This window comes from Pseudophryne corroboree, chromosome 6, assembly GCF_028390025.1.
Source record: "Pseudophryne corroboree isolate aPseCor3 chromosome 6, aPseCor3.hap2, whole genome shotgun sequence".
In the NCBI taxonomy this organism is placed as follows: Eukaryota; Metazoa; Chordata; class Amphibia; order Anura; family Myobatrachidae; genus Pseudophryne; species Pseudophryne corroboree.
The window spans coordinates 818,653,965-818,671,695 of NC_086449.1; the positions used below are offsets into that span (position 1 = coordinate 818,653,965).

At 47.9% G+C, this 17,731-nt stretch overlaps 1 protein-coding gene across 1 annotated transcript; it reads right to left on the reverse strand.

Annotated features, from left to right (window-relative positions):
• Positions 1-712: 712 nt before the first annotated feature.
• LOC134935788 (E3 ubiquitin/ISG15 ligase TRIM25-like) lies at positions 713-2,798 on the reverse strand. Its single transcript, XM_063930618.1, has one exon. The coding sequence runs from the start codon at positions 2,787-2,789 to the stop codon at positions 1,203-1,205; it is 1,587 nt and encodes a 528-aa protein (XP_063786688.1). The 5' UTR covers positions 2,790-2,798; the 3' UTR covers positions 713-1,202.
• Positions 2,799-17,731: the final 14,933 nt, after the last annotated feature.

Consider the following 17,731-nt stretch of genomic DNA (forward strand, 5'->3'; position numbering starts at 1 on the left):
TCCAGTAAAATCGGAAAATGGAAGATATATTTCATTAAAAACATTTTTATTGACCTTTAACAAGTTTTATTGCAATTTTGTTGTAGTTTTTTATATAAGAGAAATAAAAATGTAACAGAGTGTTATAATAGGAGATTATGAGAATCCTGAGAACAATAACTACACATCGGGCGACATGGGGCACACACTATAGTACTCAGAGCAGCAGGCTGCAAGTAACACCTGCCGGAGACCTCGGCCTTCTCCACTAGTCTCTCTCCTAGCGCTCTATCAGGGTCAGGTGACCGCCGCAGCGCCTACCCAGCTGCCCGTTACGTCAGGTAGCCATTTGCAGAGAGAGCGGGATTATGGGAGACAATGTTACTTACACGTGTCTGCTATACTAGGGACCAATAGATAAGAACACGGAGGTGTGATGTCATTCTGTCACAGACGGGGAGCCGGGGAGGAGCGTGCGACTGACAAGCTGCAGCATTCGTCTCCCTATCTATGTCACTGTAACAAGTAGCCGGGTGCTGCAGTACTAGTGTGGCACAGCGCGGCCCTGCGTGTGTTGTCGGCGGGTCTGCGCTCATAGAGCAGATACACTGTGTACCAGGCACCCCTGGAACCTAGTTACTGCCCTGACCTTTTCCTAGGGTTACATTTACAAACATGAGTCAGACCCATAGCTTTGGACAACAATACCCAGAAGGTGGTGACATAATCCCAATATATTTCACAGCCAATAGGAGCAAGCGTAGCACTGATTACATTGATAGGGTACACACTGGCTGACAGACAGATATTGCAGCCAATCACAGCTGTCAGTGAATCAAAGACGGAGAAATCCCACAGAGTTGTATATGTATATACTGTATTTATAATGACAGTCTCTAAGACTGGTTACACACCTCAACGACATGTCTGCCGACACACCATCGCACCGACAGCGCAGTGGATGAGGTAAGCTACAGTATACGGACTGACCAATTGGCCGTTAGATATGTCGGTGCTGACATCACAGCTGGGTGGGTGATATGTCTGTCAGTGTGTACCCAGCATAGCACACCAACATGTGAACACATCCACACACTGGTCACATGGGTACACAGGGGGAGGGGCTCATCTGTAGCTCCACCCAGTGCTTCATTCTATTGGCTGAATGTTCCCCCAATCACATTCCTCATACCTGTGATGTCACTAGTCTCTGGGCAGATTTCTTATGGTAATTTCTCCCAACTCCCGACTACTCCACATATAGTTAAACACCCGACCCCTACCCATAATACAGCATGGAGGGGCTCAGTGAGGGCGGCAGTGTAGGTGTGTAAGTGTCTGATGGGGTCACACAGAGAATAAAAGGACAGCTGTCCTGCCTCATAATCCAGATACACCCTCACTCTGTCACAGGGTATATTGTCAGCTACCCAGATCTCTGTACTGTCATGCATCACTACGTACCGATTACTGTACCTCTTCCTCCACAAACACCAGGACTTGATATTATATCCAATGTATGACTTCTTTCCTCCCCTGTCTATACTGGGATAACACATCCCCACTGCCCACATCACTGACTTACTGACATCCACCTCCCAGTAATGTCGCCCTGAGGAGAATCCCCTGGTGCTTATTACCTGATTACACTGAAATCTCTCTGGTGTTACTGGGCGATTCTGGTTTGGTGACCTGGATGCAGTTTTCCTGTCACCTGATATCTGTATATAATTACCAGCTGTGGTCACATCCAGTAATAGGTCTGTAGCTTCCTGTTTATAGATCCCTGTATTTATACCTGTTATTATATCAGATAATGTGTGTAATGTCCCTGAGATGAGACCCACATCCAGATCTCCTGCACCATGGACCTGGGTATCATGTCTCTCTGTGTCCTCAGTATCACACAAGTCCCCTGTGTCTGGTTCCTGTAAGACAGTCACTGGGTCAGACATGTTACACAGCTCCTCAATGTGACACATCTTCCCGGACAGCTCGTCCCTCTTTATTTCCAGCTGCTGGATCAGATCAGAGACTGAGAGTGAAACGCGCTGTTCCTGTCTGGAGATCTCACTCAGGACTCTCTTCTCCAGGTCTTCCAGCTGTCTCCTGATGTCTCTAAACAGGGCAGTGACTGTCTCTGTTACACCAGCTGCTTTTTCCTGATCTTCCCTCCTGCGCTCCTGCAGACTCTGGACTCTTTTCTCAGTGTCCGCTCTCTTTGTGGTCAGTTTCTGCAGAACATCTTTCAGCTTCTCCTTCTTCTTCTCAAAGGTCTCATCCAGCATCTCCACATGGTGTCCCCGATGTTCTCCAGCCAAACTGCAGGACACACAAACACAGACAGCGTCCTCAGTGCAGTAATACTCCAGGACCTTCTTATGGACGGAGCATTTCCTGTTCCCCAGGGCAGTGGTGGGATCACATAAGACGTGTGCTGCTGACTTGCTGTGTACTCTCAGGTGATTATCACACAGAGAAGCCTCACACAGCAGACAGGATTTAGCAGCAGGTACAGGAGAGTCCACACAGTAAGTGCAGAAGATCCCAGTCTCCTGCTGATCTGGCCGAGTAGACAGGAAACTCCCCACTATGTTACACAGCGTTATGTTCCTCTGCAGTACAGGACGCTCCTGACACTCTGCTCTGCAGTCAGGACAGGTATAAGCTCCAGCCCCCTCCTGTGTATCCAGCACACGATCAATACAGACCCGGCAGAAGTTGTGGCCACATCTCAGGGTTACAGGATCCGTATAAATGCTCAGGCAGATGGAACAGTCCAGCTCCTGTCTCAGATCAGCAGACGCCATCGCTGGAAGCAGGAGAGAGAAATGACAGTGAAAGTCTCTGATGCTCAGAAACCAGTGCGGTCACATTCTGCACACAGGGCGAGGCTGAGCTGTCACTCAGATTATAGCTACAGGCTCAGTTACACTAAGGAACACAGATAATACATAAAATGTATTGAGAACAATAAAGGTAATTTAATAAGATGATAATTATTACTTCTGTATATTTACAGGGATTTAGCTTGTTATATTCTGTAATCAAAAAAAAATTGATAAAGGTACAAATAAATCTATCAGTGAGATGTATGAAACATACTTACCTACATTGTAAGTCTCCTCTCCGGGCTTCTCCCGGAGAGGAGACGCTGCAGGTGTCCTCGGGGGGCGGGGCCGGACTGTGACATTACTGAGCGCCCCCCCCCCCCAGCATCGGGAAATGCCGCGATTCGCGGGAAGGGGGCGGGGCTAAAATGATGCGATTTGCGCCATTTTAACCCCTTCTCCACCCGACGGAGGTTATCTCTCCATCCTGCACGCATCGCTAGGGTGCGAGCAGGATGCGGGAGACTTACCCACTCTTCCGGGGGTGCGGGGGGCTACCCCAAAAAACGGGAGCCTTCGCAGCTTCTGGGAGAGTAGGTAAGTATGGTATGAAAGCTTATACAGAGATACAGATGTTGGTAGAGTATTGCAGAGCCTGATGTAGTTACGTTAGTCCACTCACGTAAAGAGTTACCAGCATGCAGGTTTATTGAGATACACAGGTGACTCGGCAATCAGAAGATATAATAGCAGGCAACTGGCTCCTATAGCAAATAGTGTAACACAGTATGTTTAGGAGTACTTATCGCTACGGTGATATGTGGCTGCGGTATAACACCAGGGTATGGCTCCGATGGTGAGGGATGGAGGACTGCATGTCCGTGCAGTCCGACTCCTGCTGTGAAGGAATTGACAGTGCCCGGCTCTCTATTAAGCTCCGGCAGCGTGGTACATGGCGCAGGACACGTGGAACGCTAAAGTCTCACTCTCTGTAAGAAGATGGAGGAGCCCCGTGTTAGGCTCCGCCTCCCTAAGACACAGGCACTAGAGGGATGAACACTAGGGGATGCGCCCACGAGACCCTATGCATGAGGAGACAGATACAGAGCGCACCATTACCCAACAAAAGCACTAACCAATCAGCTCCTAACTGCCATCTTATAGGCTGTGTTTGAAAAATGACAGGCGCTGATTGGCTGGTACTTTAGCTCTCTCACTTTATCACTCTCCAAGGCTTAGTACATCTGTCCATATTTGATTACTTTGGAGAACTAGTTTCAGGAAGATTACAGCTGATAACAGAATGTACCGTGCAAAGCGCCGATGCAGGTCGTGTCATCAGTGGCGAAACTAGAAACTTTGCTCCCCCAAGCCAAAAAACTGTCTGGCGCCCCCCCGAATTGCCATTTGAAAAGTAAAGACTGTGTGCATACTCCAAAAAAAGGGGTGTGGCCTCACTGCAAGGGGTGTGGCGTTGCAGGAAAAGACTACCTTAAACCCCAGTTTTAAAACCTGCACGCCCAGACGTTGGCCACCACAGGAAAAAAAAATCCTGATTCATGCCCCTTACATTATTTGCCATTTTTCCTCTTTATTATGGTAAGATCATGGAAGGCACCTGGTGTGCCTGAAGATGATATAAACTTTCCGGCCTAATGCTGACACGCTTATTGTTATAGGCCCAACATGGGGTTAAGCTTTTGATGTTGGGAGGAACGCCCTCAGATAGATGGCTGTTTTTGATTAGTTGGTTTTAAGTTAGGGGAGTGGTGATAATGGGTTTAGAGTGGTTTCTAGAATCATTTGGTCTCTTTCCAGTTTGTCTTTGGAGGAGATGAGTACGGTCCCTTTAGGATTTATATCTTATTGCTTTTGGATTGAATTTGTTCTTTTCTATCTTTCTTTGATATTCCCTATTCTTCTTCTATTTTCTATACCCCTGTTTTCCTACTTCTCTTATCTCTTTTCTTTCCTCTGTTGTAAGGGCTTTTTGTAGCATGGCTGCTAGTGTCCAGTCGCGTTACCTCATGGGTACTGCGATAGCGGAGGCAGGTGCGCGGCTGGTGAAGCGGAGGTCTAATACTGCTAGGAGTCATAGGAGGGAGAGGAGGCGCCGCCTATTTGAGGCTGTGATTGCAGTTCTGGGGATGCTTCTCAATCTGGGGATATCTCTAGCGGGGGGTTACTTGCCAAGGGCTTGCTACCAACAGGGGGAGGCTCTCCAGCTCCGCGCCTCGTTGCAGGTCTTATGCTGACCCGACATGTGATGTGGATATTTCCATTACATCTGTTTGCTCAGCGGTGGTTTCAGCTGTAGTGCCTCTTCTTACCACCGGTCCCGGTGGGCGGGGTCAGGGGTCATTGGAATGAGGCCGCGCTATCGTCTAGTATTTTGCAGGCCATTGTACCAGTTCTGTTATTGGCTGTGGACTATGGGCGCTTGCCCGGGGATGGTAACTCTAACCACTCTGTTACAACTGGGGAAGATGTTTCTGTTTTGTCCTCAGTAGGTGCGGTTTCACCAATCATGGAAAGAGCATATGGGGAAGTGAGACGCCGTCGTGGTTAGTTACGGGGCATGTTGGTATTTACGGCTTGTTCTTTGGAGACTCGTCCAGATGAACATATGAACCTGGTACGCTATCAGTACTTTGTTCATCACCTGTGTTCCTCATACGCAGGTTCGTCATGGCGGCCTACGATGAGGAATTCAGAAGGAAGCAGCATGGGCGAGATATCTATGATATTGTCAAAAAAAAGACGTTGAGCTGTATGTAGAAATTACGCAGGTGGCAGGCTTAGCCGTGGAAGCAGGGCCGCCTAAGGCGGGCGCTAGACAGAATACGACGCCTTTTGTTAAGCCTTATGGTGCTCGCTTTGGAGCAGCTTGGGCAGGGCATGGGAAGTGCTTTGCCTTTAATAATGGACAACGCTCTTTGGGTACGAGATGTCGTTTTCGGCACTCCTGCATTAGATGTGGTTGTTCCCATGCCATTAAGGACTGTCCCAAGCCTGGCGTTGGAGGAGGGTCAACTCCCCTCGCCAGGCAAAGTCGCAGTCCCTCGGCTCCCTTGGTCAGTTAGGGCCCCCACTCCAGTTAAGGTCCAGGCACTGCTTCCTTGGCTCAGTAGATACCCATTGCAGGCGGATGCTGAATTTTTGCGCGTAGGTTTTTCAGAAGGTTTTTCTTTGTCCATTTTAGGGACAATTGGTCAGGGCCTTGTGAAGAATTTACGCTCCGCTTATGAATTCCCGGATGGTGGGGCCTTTTGCAGAACCCCCTATTCCAAGAAAGCCCAAGAAAGTGCAGGGTAAATTCAGGCTTATTCAGCATTTGTCTTGTCCAAGGGGAGCCTCAGTGAACGATGCGATTGCTGACATTCATTGCCGCGTTAATTATCAGTCTTTTGAAGCGGCACTCGAAGTGGTTAAGTCATTCTGTACCGGGGCTCTCGTGTGTAAGATGGATATTGAATCTGCATTTAGGCTATTACCCGTACACCCCTCAGTGTTCAGTTTTATGGGTTTTCAGCTGGTAGATGGTTTCTATATTGATAAATGCCTGCCCATGGATTGCTCTATTTCTTGCACATACTTCCAGTGCTTTAGTACCTTTTTGCACTGGTGCTTGGAGGAGTACACTGGCAAGAGCGGTATAGCGCATTATTTAGAGGATTTCTTGCTGGTGGAACCCGCTGTCTCTAGGCATTGCGCAAATTTGCTGTCATGGTGTCACGAACCAATCACTCACCTCTGCGGGTTCTGGAGTCCATCCGTTGCTGGCGGCCAAGTGGGGACACGGCGTGGTCAGCGGCAGAGGTGATGCAGGTTCTGGGAGCCAAAAATGTGGGGACCAAATGGCCAAAGGCTCCGCTGTGTGTCTCCATGTTGGAGACCAAATGAGCACCTGAGAGCACTTGTGAAACACCTGTGGGTAAGTGTTAGCCAATCCCGTGCTTGTGCTGCCTTTAAGTAGGCTGGGATTATGTTACTCTGGTCCAGTGCTTTGTTGTAGTTACTCTGTACCCTAGCTCTGTGCTCTCTCTGTGGTTTTCTGTGTGATTCCAGTGGTCCAGATATCGCCTCCGCTCCCAGAGGTCTGCCTGCATCCTTCACTGCAAAAGATCCACCAGCTCCCTGCTGTGTTGTCAGTCAATCGCTCTCCCAGTGGCAACAAGTTGATTTCCAGAGTCTTGTGAGAGGTAACCCTGTCTGCCTGCTTCAATCACACATGCTTGGAAGACTCTACTAATATCAGGTGCTCGTTTAATCAGCTCTCAGTTTAACTCATTCTGCACCATTGTCATCTGCTGCAATTTCACAGTGCTTCAAAAGTTATCTTCAACATGCAAGCATTCTATTCAGTATTGTATTTTCATTATTGCTGCAATCAAGGACAATTCTTCACAGTCTTCCAGTTTAACCTTTAAGCTTCAATACAAGTCTCTACAGTTATTCATTTATGTCTACAAAATCCAGTTAACACTCCTTACAGTTTGGCACCAGCCATTGCTTTATTTGGACAATTCTTCACAAGCTTGTTTAAACTCTGTTGTATGAACATTTCTTCAATGCATCTTTAAGACTGTTCCTGCTTATCATTATACAATTCATTGCAGTATGTCAGTATACATCTATGGTGACTAATAATTGTCATTTAACTCCTTACTGGAATTAAATATGAAACAGAACTTTATTCGTCCTCCCTGTTTTCACTATCCTCCGGCACCTACACCTGTGGTTGGTCCAGGGCTAACGGATTCACAAAAACACTCGGCCTTGACACACGGGCATTGGTATTGGTAAAGGTTTCGGGGTCCCAGTGGCGAATGATAAGACTGAGGGCCCGGTTGAGGTTACGGTTTATTTGTGAATTGAGATTGATTCTGTACAGAGGGTTTGTCGTTTGCCGGCGGACAAGGTTGCGCGTCTTCACAATGAGATTCTGTTTGCATTTGCGACAGGGAAGCTCATGCTTAAACAGGCTCAATCACTATTGGGTTTGTTTAACTTTGCATGTAGAGTTATACCCATGGGCAGGATATTATCCAGGAAATTAGAGCGTACAACTGGTATCAGAAGGCCTCATCATTTCTTAAGGCTTTCCCAAGAAATTTGCAGAGTCCTTTTGATTTGGGATTCCTTCTTATGGAGGGACATGGGGGGGTCATTCAGAGTTGATCGCTAGGAACCGTTGTTCGCTGCGTAGCGATCATTGAAAAAACAGCTAATCTGCGCATGCATATGCACAGCAATGCGCACGCGCGTTGTACAGGTGGGAAGTCCTTTGTGGTTTTGCACTGGTTGTAGCGATAATTCCAATCGCACAGCCGTACGCAAGGAGATTGACAGGAAGAGAGCGTTTCTCGGTATCAACTGACCGTTTTCTGGGAGTGTTTGGAAAAACACAGGCGTGGCCGGGCGTTTGCTGGGCGGGTATCTGACGTCATTACCGTGTCACTTGTCGCAGCAATCATCGCACAGGATAAGTAACTACAGGGCTGGTCTTGTTCTGCACAAAATGTGTTTGCAGGTGCTCTGCTGCACAGGCGTTCGCACGCCTGCAAAGCGAAAATACACTCCCCCGTGGGTGGCAACTATGCATTGCCACGGCTGCTAAAAACAGCTAGCGAGCGATCAACTCGGAATGACCCCCATGGAGGTTAGCAATTCAGAATTGCAGCTGTTCACGATGCATAAGGGTCCACCGGCTTTGGGGCCTATTTCGGTGGTAGATGGTATGCCGAGAAGTGGCCTGAGGACTGGGTTATGGAGGATCTGACTAAGTATATGATATTTTTGGAGGTATTTCCCATTATGGTAGCGTTGGAGTTATAGGGTGAAGCTTTGCAGAGCAAGGAGGTCATATTCTTGTGCAATAATTTGGGTGTTGAATTCGCATTGAATAGGCAGAAGTCGACCTCCATCCTGGTCCTCAGAATACTTGCGCAGATTGTACTACGTTGTTTGAACAATATTTTGTTGCAAGCCAAACACGTACCCGGCATAGATAACACGGTAGCTGATTAGGTTAGGAGCGTTTTTGGAGGGTTGGGCTTACCACCAACTTGGTCGGTGACGGGTGTCCCTCTTATGTCTGGCCGATTATTCGGCCGGCATGGAGGATTTAGTGCTGCCGTCACTGGCACTCGCAACTTACACGGCTTTCTTGTCCGCATGGGAATGGTGGAGCCGTTTTCTGATTGAGAGGGGCAATCGAGTAAGAGTTTAAATAAATCGATTCTTGCCTTCGTTTGGCGTACCTATGTTGCCGGGAAGTCGCAGGCTTTTGTCAGGAAGGAGTTTTCTGCGCCTGCGTGGGGAAAGGGATATTATGAAGTCCTTTTTTCTCTTGCGGGTGCTTATGGGTTGGGCCAGAGTGATCCCACCTTCTCCTGACACGAGATGTCCTGTCGACGGCCTCTTAATGAGGAGGCTGATAAAGACTTTGAGGAACGTCTGTTCTTCTGGTTATGAAATCAGCCTTTTCCGAATGGCCTTTACTATGGCTTATCATGGTGCATTCAGGGTAGGCGATCTGGTGTCCTCGTCCAGGACGGCTGACTCGCCGATGCCAAGCGCTCATGTCGATTTATGTCCTAATGGATTGTGGTGTAGATTGCAATGTTCCAAGAGCCATATGGTTTGTAGGGGGTGTTGGGTTTCCATGGATCGTTGTGGTGATCATTGGACTTGTCTGGTGGTAGCCGCAGAGACTTATCGTAATCTTTGACCTCAATCTTCTGGGGGGTTGTTGATTCATCTTGATGGGTCGCCGCTCACCTGTTATCGGTTTGGCTCGGTTCTGATGAATTGCATTCTGCAATTAGGTCTATCTCCGTCTATCTGCATTGGCGCCACCACAGCTGCCGCTGCGGCAGGGTGGTCCAACGTTGACATCCGGGCACTGGGTAGATGGAAGTCTGGTGTATATAAACAATATATCAGCTCAGGCTTCCATCTGGCAGTGCGCCCTCTTGAGGATTAGCTGCTTGCTGCTTCTTGCGGGGGCCTTGAGGAATGTTTTAGTCAGTTTTAGTTGCGGTTTCTAACGGCTGTCGGAAGTTTTTGAGTTTTTGCCTCAAGTCAAGTTGGGCGACCCGCATTTGCCCTGTCCCTTTCCCACCCCATTGGGGATTAGTTTTTTTTTTCCCCCGTAGGTGTCTGTTGTTCTAAGTATTTATGTGCATTATTAATCTTATTTCTGGTTTATTTTTTCAGGCATGCGATTAGATTTGCAGATGATATGGGTGGTTGGCCACTCTTATATTTACTGGTTGGTCAGGTCCCCTATATCGGCGGATTTTGAGCAGTTTGCGGAGTTGTCGTTGTTCAGGTGGATAGGTCATAGGGGTTTACGTTGGTAGGGTTTTAGGGAGTTGTTACTGCAATCCGTTACTAGTTTTGGTTTCCCCCTTTTCTTAATTGTTCATTTAGGGGGCAAAGACTTGACCTCGCGTACTGGGCTAGATCTTAGATGTGAGATACGCAGGCATTTGGTGCGGCCGGTGCACGATTGGCCGCTTTGTTGAATTTATTGGTCTGAGATTATTCCCAGGGGAGCATGGAGGGGCGATATTAGGCATTGGAGTTGATCGCAGCAGGAACTTTGTTAGCAGTTGGGCAAAACCATGTGCACTGCAGGGGGGTCAGAGATAACATGTGCAGAGAGAGTTAGATTTGGGTGGCTTATGTTGTTTCTATGCAGGGTAAATACTGGCTGCTTTATTTTTACACTGCAATTTAGATTGCAGGTTGAACACACCCCACCCAAATCTAACTCTCTCTGCACATGTTATATCTGCCCCCCCCCCTCCCTGCAGTGCACATGGTTTTGCCCAACTGCTAACAAAGTTCCTGCTGCGATCAACTCGGAATTACCCTCTTGATTCGAAGGAGAGTCAGTTCCGTGGTTGGCAGGGCAGTTCACCAGAACAGTGGATTTGTGATACCGCACGGGAGGATCTCTTTCAGAGACCAGCACTTGTATAGGGCTGATGGCGTGCACCTCTCTGATGCGGGTATGGTGATATTTTTGGAGGATATAGTTAGGGCTTTGAGAGCTGAATAAAGTGCTTTAGGTTTTGGGATATGGTGGCGGTGCCAGTTTGTAAGGAAACTGGCTGTTGGCCGGTTTCAGAACGGCTTTAAGTGGTTTTTGTATTATAGGTAGTTATTATTTTTCCCTGGAGGGCAGATCCTTTGGGGAGACTGGCAGGGCATGTTGACGGTTTTTTTCATGGGGGCATCACTGGTCCAGGTGGGCCCTCACGCCACTTTAGTTGAGCTGAGTTGGCAGGTGTCCCTCTTATGATTTATTTGTAGTCCCCGTCAGAGTGGGGTGATGAACTCTACCCTTGCGAGTTGTGTATGGTCAAGGATAGCGGCAGCAGGTCCATTCTTGACCGTCAGGGCAGGTGGCCCTCTTTTGGTGACTCATTTTATTTTTATATTTTTTATTTTATTTTTATTTTCATTTTTGAATTCAAGTTTTTTATGTAATATTTTTGTTGAGCAGTTCTTCTCCTGCCACCATAGTTAGAGGAGGGACAATTTTAATCAGTTAGTTACAAATAGGCCTCCCTCCTAAACTAAAAGCTGACCCATTTCACGCCAATTTCTGTCGTCTGAGTCTCTATTTTAGATTAGTTGGTGTGAATAAAGTATGGATGCATCTGGCTGTGTAAGGTTTAATGCCCCTTACACACTATGCCACACACCGCAATGTCCCTTAAATATTATGACACACACCGCAATGCCCATTACATATTATACCACACACCGCAGTGCCCATTACACAATATGTCACACCTCGTAATGCCCATTACACATTATACCATGTACCGCAATGCCCATAACACAGTATGCCACACACCATAATGCATGTGACACATTATGCCACACACCACAATGCCCGGTATATATTATGCCACACACTGCAATGCCGGTTATACATTATGTCACACACCGCAATGCCCATGATACCATGGTTCCTTGCCAGGGTGTAATGCTTGTTGCCAGGGATTTCATTCACTGGGTGTGTAATGCTCGTTGCCATGGGGTAATGCTTGTTGCCAGGGGTTTCAGTCACTGGGTGTGTAATGCTCGTTGCCAAGGGGTAATGCTTGTTGCCAGGGGTTTCATGTACTGGGTGTGTATTGCTCGTTGCCAAGGGGTAATGCTTGTGCATCTGTCTCCTCCATGGCGGTGGCCATTTTGGGAGGGACATTTAGTAGATTGACATGCGGACGGCTAGTTCGCATGCCAATCTGCCTGAATCAGCGGCGGTGCCACTGCAGCTCTGCACCTCCACAATGGCTGTGGGGATGGTAGTTATGCCACTGAGTGTCATGCTCTTCCCAAAGGGCATGTCTGTCTCCACCTATGGGCATATTTATTCATTTTCACAAGTTGCAATTTTGTGTACTAATTGAGATAACTCCTATATATTTACCCAGTTCTGTGACTTTATGTCTCATTTTCTTACACTGTTCGTGGCTAGGAGCTCTCATTGGCTTAGCGGCAGGTCTGTCACACCCAGCCCACAGCTGATTGGGCGAGAAATGCCCTCCCACACAGGTTACATCCAATGGGAGGCTCTGCCCTTTGACTGCTGCGTGTTCCCTAAACTCCACTCTGCTGCAGAGGGACTCACAGTCAGGGGAGGGGGGGGGGGGAGCTGCGGTGCTTGGGCATGGCCGGATTAGGACTTTGGGGAGCCTAGGGGCACTTGAGACAGGGGGCCCTATCTCATTGCTGTGCCAGCTGCGGGTTCAGGAGTGTGGCCTAATTGTGGGACCATGCCCCCTTATGCAAATTACGGAAATATTTTTGTTTTTGGGTGTAGATTTTGGAACATCACCCGCACAGGCAGAAGAAACTGCAACACCACAGACCAGCCAGCAGCGTGTTCTGACTGTAGTCAATGCAGCTGCTGTTGCTGACAGGACGGGTAGAGCTTCAGAGCTGTTCCAGCCGGGGGGCCCCCAAACCCACCTGCCCCTCCCCCACCAGCAGCACCCCCGCAACTGCCGCTCCCCCACCTGCGGCAACCCTGCACCCGCCCCTCCACCAAAAAATAAACCAGCCAGTATTTACCCTGCACAGAAACAAAATGACTAGTAATGTGCACCGGAAATTATTTGGGTTATGCGTTTTGGTTTTGGATTCGGTTCCGCGGCCGTGTTTTAGATTCGAATGCGTTTTGGCAAAAACCTCCCTGAAAATTTTTGGTCGGATTTGGGTGTGTTTTGGATTCGGGTGTTTTTTTTTTTACAAAAAAAACTCAAAAACAGCTTAAGTCATAGAATTTGGGGGTCATTTTGATCCCATAGTATTATTAACCTCAATAACCATAATTTCCACTCATTTTCAGTATATTCTGAACACCTCACAATATTATTTTTAGATTTTTAGTCCTAAAATTTGCACCGAGGTCGCTGGATGACTAAGCTAAGCGACCCAAGTGGCCGACACAAACACCTGGCCCATCTAGGAGTGGCACTGCAGTGTCAGACAGGATGGCAGATTTAAAAAATAGTCCCCGAACAGCACATGATGCAAAGAAAAAAAGAGGTGCACCAAGGTCGCTGGATGGCTAAGCTAAGCATCACAAGTGGCCGACACAAACACCTGGCCCATCTAGGAGTGGCACTGCACTGTCAGACAGGATGGCACTTCAAAAAAATAGTCCCCAAACAGCACATGATGCAAAGAAAAATGAAAGAAAAAATAGGTGCAAGATGGAATTGTCCTTGGGCCCTCCCACTCACCCTTATGTTGTATAAACAGGACATGCACACTTTAAGGAACCCATCATTTCAGCGACAGGGTCTGCCACACGACTGGGGGGTACATTTACTAACATTCGTAATTCTCCCGATTTGGTGGGAGAATAATCACGAATGACATCGAAAGTGTAAAACTGCAACTTTTTGAATTTTTTACGGCTAATTTACTAAGCTGTCGTATTCTGCATTTTCGTTTTTTTCCGATGTCGTTTTTTTTTCCAGTTTTTTACGGCAGTGATTAGCAAAACACTGCCGACTTTAACACAATGAATCACGGCCGGATCTGTGTGATCCGTGCTGGGGTTCATTGTGCATTTTTTTTTTAAATAAATCATGTAAAAGCAAAAAAAAAATTGCGTGGGGTCCCCCGACCTAAGCATAACCAGCCTCGGGCTCTTTGAGCCGGTCCTGGTTGCAGAAATATGGGGAAAAAATGGACAGGGGTTCCCCCATATTTAAACAACCAGCACCGGGCTCTGTGCCTGGTCCTGGTTCCAAAAATACGGGGGACAAAAAGAGAAGGGGTCCCCTGTATTTTAGAAACCAGCACCGGGCTCCACTAGCTGGACAGATAATGCCACAGTCTTAAGTCCAATCAGGGAGCGCCACGTTTGGCGCCCTCCTGATTGGCTGTGTGCTCCTGTACTGTATGACAGGTGGCACACGGCAGTGTTACAATGTAGCGCCTATGCGCTCCATTGTAACCAATGGTGGGAACTTTTAGCTCAGCGGTTGACCAAGAGTAACCTCACTGCTGAGCTAAAAGTTCCCAATCAGGGAGTGCCAAACGTGGCGCTCCCTGATTGGCTGATGGAACCTTCTTGGACTTAAGTCAGAGGGGGTTCCTGGCATTCGGGGAAAGGGGACCCATGTGAAAACATGGGTCCCCTTTCAGTGCGAGGTCGGGTATCCGTTTTTTTATTTTTTCAAGTACGTGGATTACAAAAGGATTTTTCGAGGAGCCTTCTACACTGGATTTGGTGAGTATAATTTATTCAACAGGTACACCATGGATTCTACTGGAGAAGAGGACCGACCTGCGTGGGGACATAGGTAAGTATGTGTATATGTGGTGTGGATGGATGTATTAAAGTTATACTTTCAAGGTGTGTGTGTGTTGTCTTTATTGTGGTATTTTTTTAGTAGTAGTACTACAGGTACCGGCGGGCCCGTTTTTCTGCCGCATGCTGGTACTTGTGGTTCTCCAAGTACCAGCTTGCGGGGGAGGCTTGCTGGGCCTTGTAGTACTGCTACTAAAAACAATATCAATCACTTTACAACATGGCTATCAGCCCCCCATCCGCAGCCCTTGGATGGGGGGAACAGCCTCGGGCTTCACCCCTGGCCCTTGGGTGGCTGGGGGGGACCCCTTGATTGAAGGGGTCCCCACTCCCCCAGAGTACCCCGGCCAGGGGTGACTAGTTGGGTTTTTATTGCCATGGCCGCAGGGCACTGTATAAAAGTGACCCCCGGCTGTGGCATTATCTGTCCAGCTAGTGGAGCCCGGTGCTGGTTTCTAAAATACGGGGGACCCCTACTCTTTTTGTCCCCCGTATTTTTGGAACCAGGACCAGGCGCAGAGCCCGGTGCTGGTTGTTTAAATATGGGGGAACCCCTGTCCATTTTTTTCCCCATATTTCTGCAACCAGGACCAGTTTAAAGAGCCCGAGGCTGGTTATGCTTAGGAGGGGGGACCCCACGCAATTTTTTTAGGAAAATATAACACTTTCCCACCCCTTCCCACTGATATCCATGCACGGATCTCAGGGATCCGTGCATGCCTATCCAATCACGGGGAAAAAAAGCAGGTCTGTTTTTTTTTAGCACTTTATTACGAATTGTAATTTTTCACGGCAGTGTTTGTTTTTTTTTTTGCTTTGCACTTTTTAGTAAATGACCGAGATTCATACTTAAACAGCCGCGTTTTGACCGATGGTGTATTCATTTGTAATTTGACACATGACCTTCCAAAAAAATACGAATGCCCTCATCACTGCCGTGATTTGAGTTTAGTAAATTCCCGAGATGACACTTTGAAGAAAAAACACCAACTCGGCCAAAATCGGGAGCTTAGTAAATATACCCCTGTGACTGAAATGACTGGTTGGTTTGGGCCCCCACCAAAAAAGAAGCAATCAATCTCTCCTTGCACAAACTGGCTCTACAGAGGCAAGATGTCCACCTCCTCCTCATCCTCCGATTCCTAACCCCTTTCACTGTGTACATCCCCCTCCTCACAGATTATTAATTCGTCCCCACCATCTCAGGTCCCTGTGTTCTTTCTGGAGGCAATTGCTGCTGGTGAATGTCTCCACGGAGGAATTGATTATAATTCATTTTGATGAAGATCATCTTCTCCACATTTTCTGGAAGTAACCTAGTACGCCGATTACTGACAAGGTGAGCGGCTGCACTAAACACTCTTTCGGAGTACACACTGGAGGGGGGGCAACTTAGGTAAAATAAAGCCAGTTTCTGCAAGGGCCTCCAAATTGCCTCTTTTTCCTGCCAGTATACGTACGGACTGTCTGACGTGCCTACTTGGATGCGGTCACTCATATAATCCTCCACCATTCTTTCAATGGTGACAGAATCATATGCAGTGACAGTCGACGACATGTCAGTAATCGTTGGCAGGTCCTTCAGTCCGGACCAGATGTCAGCACTCGCTCCAGACTGCCCTGCATCACCGCCAGCGGGTGGGCTCGGAATTCTTAGCCTTTTCCTCGCACCCCCAGTTGCGGGAGAATGTGAAGGAAGAGCTGTTGACAGGTCACGTTCCGCTTGACTTAACAATTTTCTCACCAGCAGGTCTTTGAACCTCTGCAGACTTGTGTCTGCCGGAAAGAGATACAACGTAGGTTTTAAATCTAGGATCGAGCACGGTGGCCAAAATGTAGTGCTCTGATTTCAACAGATTGACCACCCGTGAATCCTGGTTAAGCGAATTAAGGGCTCCATCCACAAGCCCCACATGCCTAGCGGAATCGCTCTGTTTTAGCTCCTCCTTCAATGTCTCTAGCTTCTTCTGCAAAAGCCTGATGAGGGGAATGACCTGACTCAAGCTGGCAGTGTCTGAACTGACTTCACGTGTGGCAAGTTCAATGGGTTGCAGAACCTTCCACAACGTTGAAATCATTCTCCACTGTGCTTGAGTCAGGTGCATTCCCCATCCTTTGCCTATATCGTAGGCAGATGTATAGGCTTGAATGGCCTTTTGCTGCTCCTCCATCCTCTCAAGCATATAGAGGGTTTAATTCCACCTCGTTACCACCTCTTGCTTCAGATGATGGCAGGGCAGGTTCAGGACTGTTTGCTGGTGCTTCAGTCTTCGGCACGCGGTGGCTGAATGCCGAAAGTGGCCCGCAATTCTTCGGGCCACCGACAGCATCTTTTGCACGCCCCTGTCGTTTTTTAAATAATTCTGCACCACCAAATTCAATGTATGTGCAAAACATGGAACGTGCTGGAATTTGCCCAGATGTAATGCACGCACAATGGGGGTCATTCTGAGTTGTTTGCTCATTATTTTTTTCTCGCAACGGAGCGATTAGTCGCTAATGCGCATGCGCAATGTCTGCAGTGTGACTACGCCAAGTAAATTTGCTATGCAGTTAGGTATTTTACTCACGGTTTTTTCTTCGTTCTGGTGATCGTAATGTGATTGACCGGAAGTTGGTGTTTCTGGGCGGAAACTGCCCGTTTTATAGGTGTGTGCGAAAAAATGCTACCGTTTCTGGGAAAAACGCGGGAGTGGCAGGAGAAACGGGGGAGTGTCTGGGCGAACGCTGGGTGTGTTTGTGATGGCAAACCAGGAACTAAACGGACTGAACTGATCGCAGATGCCGAGTAAGTGTGGAGCTACTCAGAAACTGCTAAGAAGTGTCTAATCGCAATTTTGAGAATCGTTTGGTCGCAATTTTGATAAGCTAAGATACACTCCCAGTAGGTGGCGGCTTAGCGTGTGCAATGCTGCTAAAAGCAGCTTGCGAGCGAACAACTCGGAATGAGGGCCAATATTGGTGGCGTTGTCCGATGTCACAAATCCCCAGGAGAGTCCAATTGGGGTAAGCCATTCTGCGATGATTTTCCTCAGTTTCCGTAAGAGGTTGTCAGCTGTGTGCCTCTTAT